This window comes from Anabrus simplex, chromosome 4, assembly GCF_040414725.1.
Source record: "Anabrus simplex isolate iqAnaSimp1 chromosome 4, ASM4041472v1, whole genome shotgun sequence".
NCBI lineage: Eukaryota > Metazoa > Arthropoda > Insecta > Orthoptera > Tettigoniidae > Anabrus > Anabrus simplex.
Window position 1 is genome coordinate 390,256,398 of NC_090268.1, and position 12,941 is coordinate 390,269,338.

A 12,941-nucleotide genomic window follows, 5' to 3' on the forward strand; every position below is an offset into this window, starting at 1 on the left:
TATTAATTGTGCCGATACGGTCACAATACGGGCAAGAAAGAAAATTATTGGTTACCCTTAAACCGACATTGTGTAAATACCATTACCATTGTAACATGTTTTCATCATGTTAATCGAATATATTAATTAATTGATTAATTGCGGTAATTAATGGGTTGTTAAGAGAACAAAACTTTACTAGGATATGCCAGCCTGCCATAAGTAAGTATAATCAATTTGGACTCGGGGTCATACGGGTTCCTCTCCACTCTCACGATGCCTTTGGGATTCGCTGAAACAGCTATCAAGACTCAGCTGTTGGAGTAAGAGACAAGGACCTCTCGGGCATGAAGTTCTAGGTCAATCAGGTGTTCCACCGCTTTCAGAAGTCCTATGAGTAGCTACTAATTATCGATATAATTATCAGAGCTACCATTGTTTCCTTTATCAATCTATTAAGTTTTACATAGGCATTCCTCAAACTGATGATCTTCATTAATGTACAGTCTGTGGGAAACACTTGTATAGTGGAAGATCTTCAGAACAAGGCCATTGTTTATATTACCATTCTTGCCTATCTTATCATGACAGCGATATCATTCAACGTATTGTCTTCCCATATTAATGACTCATTACAGTACGTTCTATTCTCAGGGATAGAAGGGATGGAAGAAATTAATTAACTCCCGAACTAACTTATCACTTTAATATAAACAGCATAACTTACACGGTGGTCAGCCAGTAGGCACATCAATAGTGGTGAACAAGTAAGTGCAATTTATTAACTTGTTAATGTAAATCTTCCTTCAGAAGAAATACTTGAACCTCACATTTTATGCATGAGCATGTTCGGTTGAGCGTCGTTTATCCGAAACAACTTAGGACTGGCGGTGTTTGGATAAATTATTTTTCGGATAACCGATAATTTACGGACAAATTGTTGTTAAACACAAAACTCTGTATGCATTTGGTATCTCATCTCTTACAAGTAACTTTATATAGAGTAATTCATTCAAGTAGACCTACACTTTAGGAAAATAAGTCTATAATTGTTTTTGTTTCAGAGGTGGTACTCGTTTAGTTTTTTGAAACTAAATCTCGCATTTTTTTAATTTTTTACTTTTTTACAATTTGCTTTACGTCGTACGGGCACTGACAGATCTTACGGTGACGATGGGATGGGGAAGTTCTAGGAGTGGGAAGTGGCCTTAATTAAGGTACAGTCCCAGCATTTGCTTGGTGTCATAACCACCTTCAGGGCTGCCTACTGGGATTCGAGCCCACTATATCTCCCGGATGCAATATCACAGCTGCGCGCCTCTAACCGCATGGCCAACTCGCCCGTTACAAACGTTTTCACCACATTCTTCTTGTTGCAATATTCATTTACAGAATCAATTTGTCGAATCAGGATGTATGTACACAAATTGTGAAGCGGAGTGGCCGCGCGTGTTTAACGCTGCAGCTATGGAACCAAGCTCTGCATTCGCGAGGTAAGTGGGTTCAAGCCCCAACGTTGGCTGTCCCGAGGCGTGATTTTCTATTTTCATTTCCAGTCCATTGCCGAAAAAACTCCTATTTATAATCTACAGACGATTCCTTCGTACTCCTCACCCGACTTTATTCACAATTAATTGCTTTCATTTCCAATAGATCCTCAGCCGAGGTTATCTTCAGTGAGGGCATCTGGCCGTAAAAACATGCCATAATTTCATCTCACCTCATCCCAAAACCCCTAGCAGAAAAACGGACATATAATATGTGAAAATAAAAACCTACAACCTGTTTTCGAGTCAATGACGCGTCAGGGATGGAATGAATGAAGCTCCCATCTAACAGAGAGGATAGGAATTGTGCCGGCTGCCGAAGCCTGTCGCACTCCTCGGGGGTAATGATTAATGGCTGACAGATGAAATGAAATCATACTGGAGAGTGTTGCTGGAATGATAGATGACAGGGAAGACCAGAGTACCTGGAGAAAAACCTGTCCCGCCTCCGCTTTGTCCGGCACAAATCTCACATGGAGTGACCGGGATTTGAACCACGGTATCCAGCGATGAGAGGCCGATGCGCTGCCGTCTGAGCCACGGAGGCCCCTTACAATTAAATTAAATTAGGTAAATGAATAGCTGAACATGACCGAGTCATACAGTCGAAACTAGTCCTATTCGTATAAGTATTGATGAGATGACTTCGCTTCTATTACTATTATTATAAAATATCACCAAGAAGTTAGTTATAAAAGGTTGTGTGTTTTAACATTCATTTTGACAGTACTCCCTTAGCACTCTCGAGTTGTGAACGTAGAGTGGCGACCCGGAAGAAAACCTGTGCCGCCTCCGCTTTGTCCAGCACAAATCTCACATGGAGTGACCGGGATTTGAACCACGGAACCCAACAGTGAGAGACGGACGCGCTGCCGCCTGAGCCACGGAGGAACTTAGACATACAATATGTATGTACACAAATTATTATTCTCAAGAACAGTAAATCTCTACTTTTTTTTTCCCCACAAAATCTGGGATTTTGCCTGAACTTACTTTGCATAGCGTCTTCTTGCGATAGTATCTCTCCATCGGTTTATCAGGAGGCCATTTCATGGCCTAACGTCATTACTATGTTGAAGAGAGCATAAAACTATATATATTTTGTTGTTTATATAGTAGAAAAGCCAGAATTTGTCTTCTTCTTTTTTATCTGTTTACCCTGCAGGGTCGGTTCTTCCCTCGGACTCAACGAGGGATCCCTCTCAGCCTCAAGGGCAGTGGCCTGGAGCTTCAGATTCTGAATCGGGGGATACAACCGTGGAGGATGACCATTATCTCGCCCAGGCGGCCTCACCTGCTATGCTGAACAGGGGCCTTGCGAGGGGGATGGGAAGACTGGAAGGAAGAGGGAAGGAGCGGCTGTGGCCTTAAGTTAGGTACCATTCCGACATTTACCTGGAGGAGATGTGGGAAATCACGGAAAACCACTTCCAGGATGGCTGAAGTGGGAATCGAACTCACCTCAACTCAGTTGACCTCCCGAGGCTGAGTGGACCCCGTTCCAGCCCTCGTACCACTTTTCAAATTTCGTGGCAGAGCCTGGAATCGAACCCGGGTCTCCAGGGGTGGCAGCTATTCACACTAACCACTACACCACAGAGGCGGACAAAGCCAGAATTATTAGATAAATTACTCACGCCCTAATTAGACCGAGTGGATTGCGGCTCGTGTTAACGAGCTACGGCCATGGAGCCAATGAGTGGGTTCGAACCCCACCGTCGGTTGTCCTAAGACGTGGTTTCCCAATTTCATTTGGAGACAAATGCCGAAAGAGTTCCTATTCATAGACCACTGCTGATTCCTTCCACCTCCGTATCATATTTCATTGCCATTTCAGGAAGTGCGTGTGGTCGTAAAATCATGCCATATCATTTCATCTCACCTCATCCCCGACACCGTATCAGGAAACGGAACTAAGTGGTAGTCATACATATTGAACCCATTTGTGATTCTTATCCATCAGACCGAGCGAGTTGGCCGTGCGGTTAGAGGCGCGCAGCTGCGAGCTTGCATGCGGGAGATTGTTGATTCGAACCCCACTGTAGGCGGTCTTGAAGATGGTTACCCGTGGATTCCCTTTTTCACACCAGGCAAATGCTGGGCCTGTACTTTAACTTAACGTACCCATTAAAGACGTACACGAAATGCTGTCAGTTGGTACAGTTATTTATTTACGTCTATTTACCAATTAACACACACATAACCTTAATCACAGTATCACAAACAAAACACTTCACTCCGAGAACATCAACAGCCGCCATTTTAACAATTGCGTATCATAGCACATAGGGATTACAAGCTTGAAACACAGTTGAAACAGATGACTACCTCGGGATGTCAGTTAACACGTGTTCACCAGTGAAACTCTTACTACACGATAACTTTACTAAACAATAACTCTCCGTTACCATCGAGACCACCTCCTTATATACGTGCCTGGCCAGGCTTCCAGAAAGATTACAAAAAATACCTTCTCAAAAGTTCTAGAGTGCTCAACAACATGATTATAATGTATGGAATAATCTACCATGATCTAGTGCCATTCTGGAAGTTACAGTGTGTTTCACAATTATGTAGTGGGTTACAAATTATATAGAGAGGTAAGAATAAATGATATAATATTAATTTACACGTATTTACATTAAGTGAACTCATATAAATATTTATGTAGAGCACATGTTTCATGCTGCCGCCTCTGTGGTGTAGTGGTTAGCGTGATTAGCTGCCACCCCCGGAGGTCCGGGTTCGACTCCCGGCTCTGCCACGAAAATTTGAAAAGTGGTACGAGGGCTGCAACGGGGTCCACTCAGCCTCGGGAGGTCAACTGAGTAGAGGTGGGTTCGATTCCCTCCTCAGCCATCCTCGAAGTGGTTTCCCCACTTCTCCTCCAGGCGAATGCTGGGATGGTACCTAACTTAAGGCCACGGCCGCTTCCTTCCCTCTTCCTTTTCTATCCCTTCCAATCTTCCCATCCCTCCACAAGGCCCCTGTTCAGCATAGCAGGTGAGGCCGCCTGGGCGAAGTACTGGTCATTCTCCCCAGTTGTATCCCCCGACCAAGAGTCTGAATCTCCAGGACACTGTCCTTGAGGCGGTAGAGGTGGGATCCCTCGCCGAGTCCGAGGGAAAAGCCGAACCTGGAGGGTAAACAGATGATGATGATGATGATGATATGTTTCATGGCATAACCTCACACACAATACGATCATTTGACTACGTAAATAATAATAATACTAATACTAAATGGATGTTATCAAAAGTCATAACAATAATAATAATCATTGAATATTGAATTTTCACGACCGCATTGTAATCGAAACAGACTTTCAACGTATTAGGTCGTGTTACGTACATGTAGTACGTGTTGAAGAGATGTTAAGTACAGAACAAAAATGGCCAGCCGGACACCAGTGGGATCCGAACCCACAACTGCCCGATTCCGCGTCGGTTGCTCTACCAATTGAGCTATGGTGGCCTAGGCCATCTTTGTTCTGTTTGAAAGGATCTGAGCTACAGGTCTGGCACTGCTGCTAGCACACTGTAGAGTGCGTTTAAGTCGCCTGTTGTGGGGCATGTCCATGAATGTTGAATTTTCACGACCGCATTGTAATCGAAACAGACTTTCAACGTATTAGATGTTAAGTACAGAAAAAAATTGGCCAGCCGGACACCAGCGGGAGGTTGTGGGTACTCTGTGGGTTGCTCTGTACTTAACATCTCTTCAACACGTACTACATGTACGTAACACGACCTAATACGTTGAAAGTTCGTTTCAATAATAATCATAATCGTAAAATAATAATAATAATTCGAGCTCGATACTTGTATTATTTACCCATGGGTGAGAGAATATTGTTTTCAAGTTATATCTGTTTATCATACTTGCGTCAACTCAGTCCACTCGGTCTCAGGACGTCAACTGAATAGAGGGTTTTTTATTCCCACCTCAGCCATCCTCTAAGTGGTTTTCCGTGGTTTCCCCACATCTCCACCAGGCAAATGCCGGAATGGTACCTAACTTAAGGCCACGGCCGCTTCCGTCATTCTTCCTTGTCTATTCCTTCAGCTTTTCCCAAACCCCACCCTTCTCCCACAAGGCAGGTGAGGCCCCCTGGGCTAGGTACTGGTCCTCCTTGCCAGGTATACTCCCGACCAAATGTTTCATGCTCCAAGACACTGCCATTGAGACGGTAGAGGTTGAATCCCTCGCTGTGTCTGAGGGAAAAACCAACCCTGGATGGTAAACGGACTAAGAAAAAAGAGAAATACCCAGTCTCATCTTAATATGAAATAAATATGAATCATTAAACCTCGAAATTTAATTCATCACGTTCTAATAAATTCGTAATGCCATTTCATTAAACTCACATTGTTCCCTTCCAAATGCCTAAATCCATGTCAATTCTTACGATACCAGAACTGACTGGACCTAACCGTATAATACCAGTACTACGTCATGAAAGATAAATTAAGTTACATAAAAAATAAAAACATAGCGCAAGGACCAGGTACTACCAAGCAACAGCTGCTCAGCCTATGGGCTGCAGATTACGAGGTGTCGTGCGGTCGGCACGAAGAATCTTCTCAGCCATTATTCTTGGATTTCTAGACCGGTGCCCCCATCTCACCGTCAAATAGCTTCTCAATTGCAATCACGCTGAGTGGACCTTGAACCAGCCCAGAGATCCAGGTAAAAATCGATGACCTGTCCGGGAATCGAACCGGGGCCTCTTATCAGGAGGCAGGAAAGCTGCCCCTACTCCACGGGGCCAGCTAAATTGAGCTACATAAATATATAAAATGTCAGGTTGGGAAAAAACGCTGGAACAGGTAGATCATTTCAAGAAGGTATTCAGAATGTGTACTCCCAGGATAGTAGTATAGTAAGTGAGATTGAATCAAGTGCAGCAAAGCTAATACAGTGAGCTCGAAGTTGGGATCAACAGTATTCTATAAGAAGGAACTCGGCTCTCGTACAAAACTACAGCATCTTTACACTGGTCTGTTTTCAGAACAACTTTGCTTTACGGGAGTGAAAGCTGGGTGGACTCAGGATATATTTTTAATAAGTTAGAATTAACCGAATTTTGGCTTGATTTGATATGATTTGTATATTTATAATCAACAGAGCCATTACTTCTCCAATTACAGATAATAAATTCAAATAATAATACTAAATAAATAAAATGGTGTATGGCCTCCGGAGAGGACTGGTGTGGGTCTCTTTTTTCGTAGACGGCCTATTAGGCCACCTGCTTGTCTGTGAAGATGAGGGTCCTACCTAGGATGATTTCTAATGTTGAATACGCCACAAACACCCAGCCCCGAGCCATTGGAATTTAACAATTAAGGTTAAAATCCTCGACCCGGCGAGGAATCGAACCGGGGATTCTCTGGATCAAGTGCCAGCACGCTAACAATTTAGCCATGGAGCCAGACACAACAATACTAACAAATAATAATAATAATAATAATAATAATAATAATAATAATAATAATAAAGCAATACACAATACAAAAATATTTACAAAACTCATATGGAAGAAGAGAACATGAAAACGGGAACGTGTTTATAGATTTGAAATGACAGATAGATAAAATAAGTTAACAAATGCGCAGAGGGATACAAGGAACTCTCTGTCTATGAAGCGTCCGTAAGATATCTATGAATTATGGTAGCTACGAGTGGAATACATCCACCGTCGTGCTAATTTCATTCAGGGATCTCAGCGTCTGCATAAACCAGGAGTTCTTGTGTGATTCAGTTCTGCACCTGGGTAAGTGAAAGGCCGCGCCTCAACCGTCTGAGCCACTCAGCCCGGCTAAATCAGAAGTAACCGACATGAAAGTAGCGAGAATGCTTCGTCATACAAGCAGATGAGAACAATGGCAAGAGGGTACTCGGAATAAGGAAAAAAATCGCAAATCAGAGGAAAGTATGGCTTCCTCCTTAACAAACAATCAGAGGCGGTTGTGCGGTTTTCCGGGTTCCTGCCACATCAAGATACTGTGGATGATTTAATTAATTAATTAATTAATTACAACAATTAAAATTAATTTAAAATATACACACTGTGACGAGATAAACAGTAATTACAGTGTTCGACAACAGAGTAAAGTTAGTGAACATGTGTCTACAAGAAAACTGTTAACATTTTCAACATCTTTGGTAAATGGCTGACCTTCAGATGATTTATTTATTATTATTAATATTATCATTATTCATATTATTATTAATAATATTATTTGTTTACTTATGTTATTTCGTTCACATTGCATGACTTGTATGTACGAACCCAACGGATTCCCTAACTTGTACCGGTTGGGCAAAGTAAAAATGGCTGGAAAAATATTTACAATAGGACTGACGCGGGATGACCCTTGCTAATGAATATCACAGAAAATGTTGCAAATGGCCTTGTCTGAACAAATGAAGAATGAGGATCCAAAAGTCCTGACTCCACTTCATTCAGAAACCACCGGCAGAACTCAACACGCGAAGGTTCGTCTAGACCAGAGGTGCTCAGCTGGGCGCCCGTTGAGGCTAGCCCAGTGCGGTCGGGCTGGCGTGACGTAAATACGGGCAGCTTACGTAGCATGCATACATCACAGTGAAGCGAGAGAGCGAACACACTTGGCAGGGAAGTTTGATTCGGGTTCAGTATTAAAAATAAAATAGAAATGTTATAATCGCAAAAGTAAGTCCTTCTCAACATTTTCCTGTTTGAATTATACTGCGCTCAATATAAACAGACAGTTTTATTATATTTATACATTCAAAGGAAACTGGCGCGTTATAATTTTTGTGTTACAATTTACGAAGATACAGGGTTTAAACGTAAAAGGTACTATTTATAATTCCCTGGATGGGAATGAAATTATTTCCATTCCTTAAAAAGTAAAATTCCTGTTATTTATTAAGCAAAACGTAACGTATTTACATAATTCAACATGTTTACTGCTTGATTTTGCACAGTATTGTAGTGTTATGGTGGCTTTCCCTCTTCACTGAATTTCTGAAAATATTTAAAAACTTATCTCTCAGGCGCTCGATGATAATAGCTAGCCTCTAAATGGTGAGGGAGTTTCACCACGAGTGAGGACATAGATATTTACTATCCTAAAGTACAACAACAATGCAAATGCATTTACTAAATAGATATACAGGATGCCTTGAAATAAGTAAGCTAACTGATGTTATTTCCAGTAAGCATGATTGCATTGCTGGCGAGTTTAGCAGATAATTTAAACTCAAGCAACCACAAGCCACACCTTATCCACTTTAACTCCGTATTACATTACAAATATTCCAAGAACACCTCTTAAAATATAATATTGAAAATTATGACCGCCTCTGTGGTGTCGTGGTTAGTGTGATTAGCTGCCACCCCCGGAGGGCAGGGTTCGATTCCCGACTCGGCCACGAAATTTGAAAAAAAAGTGGTACGAGGGCTGGAACGGGGTCCACACAGCTTCGGGAGGTCAACTGAGTAGAGGTGGGTTCGATTCCCACCTCCGCTATCCTAGAAGTGGTTTTCCGTGGTTTCCCACTTCTCCTCCAGGCAAATACCGGGATCGTACCTAACTTATGGCCACGGCCTCTTCCTTCCCTCATCCTTGTCTATACTTTCCAATCTTCCCATCCCCCCGCAAGGCCCCTGTTCAGCATAGCAGGTGCAGCTACCTGGGCGAGATACTGGTCATTCTCCCCAGTTGTATCACCCGACCCAGAGTCTGAAACTCCAGTACACTGCCCTTGAGGTGGTAGAGGTGGGATTCCTCGCTGAGTCCGAGGGAAAACCGACCCTGGATTGTAAACAAATAAAAAGAAGAAGAAGAAATGTGTAATTCATTACGTACAGTGCGAAATATTTTAGGTTGTTGGCCTATCGCTTTATTGTATCCGGTCAAAATACATAAACTACAATAAACAAAAATAACTTGTTTCTTACAACGTAAATTGAAAATAACGTAGATTTCTGTCTCATTTCTTTCATTATATTCTGCCTCCATTTCAAACTCGGGTATCAGCACAGTGATTGAGAGTGAGAGGGAGAACTTCGCCCAACCTTCATGGCATGTGACGTAGCCACGTCACTGTGTCTGAATAACGTACGCTAATCGCCTGCCTGCCCGTCCGCCCGTTTACAGTGGTGTGTGCCTACGGGACGAAATGCCCAGCGCGAGCACTTCTGGTATAGACGCTTTAACGCATGCACAACAGTAAATTTGTAAGGATTACAGATGCAGGTTCTTTTTCATAATGTTTCGAGACGGTGATCTCTTAGTTCCCACTTGCACAGATAAACGGCGTTTGAGATTTCGTCGGACTTCGTTCCAGTCTTTCCTTCACTCGAACAATGTTTTCTGGTGTTCGAACTTTGTTCGGACAGTTGCGGTTTTTATTCGCTACAGAGCCCGTTTCAAGCCATTTTGCCACTCAGTTTTGCATTGCAAATTTTGACGAACGATTTACGTGAACACTTGTTTCGCAAACAGTTCGGCATAGGGGTTCCACGAATCGTGCTTCGCATGACACTCGACTATGAACACGCGCGGTTTTTTCGTGAGCACCATTTTGTGTTGAATTCAACTGGTCAATAAACACTTCGACACAGCGATATACTCAGGACGGAGCATGCTAGAGATGCACACGCGAAGACACAGCGATATACTCAGGACGGAGAAAGCTGTAGATGCACAGGCACAGACACAGCGATATACTCAGGACGAAGCATGCTGCAAATGCACACGCGCAGACACAGCGATATACTCAGGACGGAGCATGCTCGAGATACGCACGCACAGACACAGCAATAACTCAGGACGTAGCATGCTGGAGAAGCACACGCGCCGACGCAGCGATGTACTCCGGAAGGAGCATGCTGGGAATGCACACGCGCAGACACAGCGATGTACTTAGGACGGAGCATGATGGAAATGCACACGCGCAGACACAGCGATTTACTCAGGACAGAGCATGCTGGAGATGCGCACGCACAGACACAGCGATATACTCAGGACAGAGCAAGCTGGAGATGTGCACGTGCAGACACAGTGATATTCCCAGTACGGAGCATGCTGGAGTGGCACGCACGCAGACACAGAGATAAGCTCAGGACGGAACATGCTGGAGAAGCACACGCGCAGACACAGCGGTATCCTCAGGACGGAGCATGAGCGACATACGCTCGTGCAGACACAGCGATATACTCAGGACAGAGCAAGCTGGAGATGCGCTCGTGCAGACATGTGACAACAACCGATTGGTGCATCGGAATTACAGTTTCCAGCATTTTCTCTGACGAGCACTTCTCCTATTCAGTATCCAGGGGCAGTTCCGGATCAGACCTTTAAATACTTTTCGGGCCCCTTATATTTGTCCCGCCCTGTATGTATCCACCCAATTCTTCGCTTCGAGCTGTGCTGACACCTGAATTCCTGTCTCAAGGGGAATATTAGTTACACCGGAACGCGGAGATACTTCTCGATCACTCTGTGTTAGGCGAGGTAAAAGAAAAGAAAAATGAAACAGCGCATGGTTTTTAATGACGAGAGTGTCAGAGAACAACTTCGGCTCGCCAGATGTAGATCGTTTGGTTTGACGACCGTAAGCGATCCGTGCATCGTGTCAGCGGAATTAACCAATTATGGTTAAAATTTCCTGATCCTGCCGGGAATTGAATCCCGGACCCCTACCACCAATCGCCAGCACGCTAACTAGTTAGCCATATATAGAAAATGCAATGAAGCAAAGGAATCAGCTGAACACATAATTTTCGAATGTGAGGCGCTGGGTAGAATCAGACTCTCCGCAGACTACCAGGTGAAGAGAGAGAAAAAATCCAAGAAGACCCAAGAAGAACAACCTGCAGCTTTGTGAAGGGAGCAGGTATATATAGGTGGGAATGAAGGGAAAACGTGGTGGTAAAAGATCTCAGAGGCCAATGCTAATTAGGAACTAATATTTAGAGGCCCCATGAAGAAAATAAGTAGAACAACTTAGCCATGGAGCCGTATTACGTGAGGTTATGATCACTTGATTTTAGTGGCAGTATAGTTACGCCACTTGTTCTTGTGCGTTATTGGGTACTGGGAATGATATTAATTTATTGTTTATTATTTCCTACTAATAACAACAACAATAATTCCTACTAATGATAATAATTTAGAATAATGACATTAATAATACTGACGGTTTTGTCTGTACATTCCTCCGAATCTAAAAAGAATGGCATTATTGTAACGGCCGGGTCCATAGGAAGAAGGGAATGCACTTTCTAAATTTGCGTAATTTCTGTATGTGTGTATGGACGCGCATCACGAGAAAACGGCTGAAGATAATTTCATGAAAATCGATATGTAAAGTCGGGGAATAAGTCGCTACAATCTAGGCCATAAATAATTATATTAACGCAGAGTGAAATGGTAGTTTAGGGGAAGGCCTAAAATTTAATTCACCGAGCGAGTTGGCCGTGCGGTTAGGAGCGCGCAGCTATGAGCTTGCATCCTGCAGATAGTGGGTTCAAACCCCACAGTCGGCAGCCCTGAAGATGGTTTTCCGTGTTTTCCCATTGTCAAACCAGGCAAATGCTGGTGCTGTACCTTAATTAAGGCCGCGGCCGCTTCCTCCTCACTCCTAGGCCTTTCCTATCCCATCGTCGCCAAAAGACCTGTCTGTGTCGGTACGACGTAAAGCCAAATGCAAAAAATAAATTCTAAAATATTTATATTATTACTCCTCCTATGGATATATACTACTTAATTGAAGTGATATAGTATTACATTTCCGTCTAATACGTTTTTACCTTACCGGCTATGATAACAGCGATATTCATGAATTTGGATTTTTCTTGCTAAGTCCATATCAGCGCCGAGCCGCGAGAAAATGGGTAAACAGAATTTAATGAAAATCGGTCTGTAAGGTCGGGGAATAAGGAACTACAGTCTACGCTATAAATAATTTTATTCACCCTGGTTGTAATGGTAGTTTAGCGGAAGGTGCCTACAAATTAATTTTAATTGCCTATGTTATTGGTCCTATCGAATAGTACTACATAACAAATGTTATAGGGATACAATTTCCGATCATTTAAATCTTATTCAGTCTTACCGTACCGTCTATGATAAAATTGGGGTGATGGTGATTATTGTTTTATGAGGAAGTACAACCAGACAACCATCCACCATTAAACACTAATCAGAGAGAAAAGAATGGAAGGGGTCAGGCTCTTCGATGTAAGAAGGTTTCGGCCTAACAAAGACGAGGGTCACGAAGGGTGTAAGTATGACACTCACTAAGCCTCCATATGTAATACTGTCGTCGGTCAGAAAAGAACGAAAGTTGACCAAGGGAGGTCGGATAGGACAGATGTGAGAAGCCTGGTACAAGTAAAAGGAAAAAAAATACCAGGAC

At 43.0% G+C, this 12,941-nt stretch overlaps 1 protein-coding gene across 1 annotated transcript in view; it reads left to right on the forward strand.

The window, feature by feature from the left end:
• Positions 1 to 10,163: 10,163 nt before the first annotated feature.
• LOC136872750 (facilitated trehalose transporter Tret1) overlaps positions 10,164 to 12,941 on the forward strand; it is a 174,947-nt gene continuing 172,169 nt past the window's right edge. Inside the window, exon 1 of the mRNA XM_068227417.1 lies at positions 10,164 to 10,440. Within this exon, the coding sequence (XP_068083518.1) occupies positions 10,164 to 10,440 (277 nt within the window). The remainder of the gene's footprint in view (positions 10,441 to 12,941) is intronic.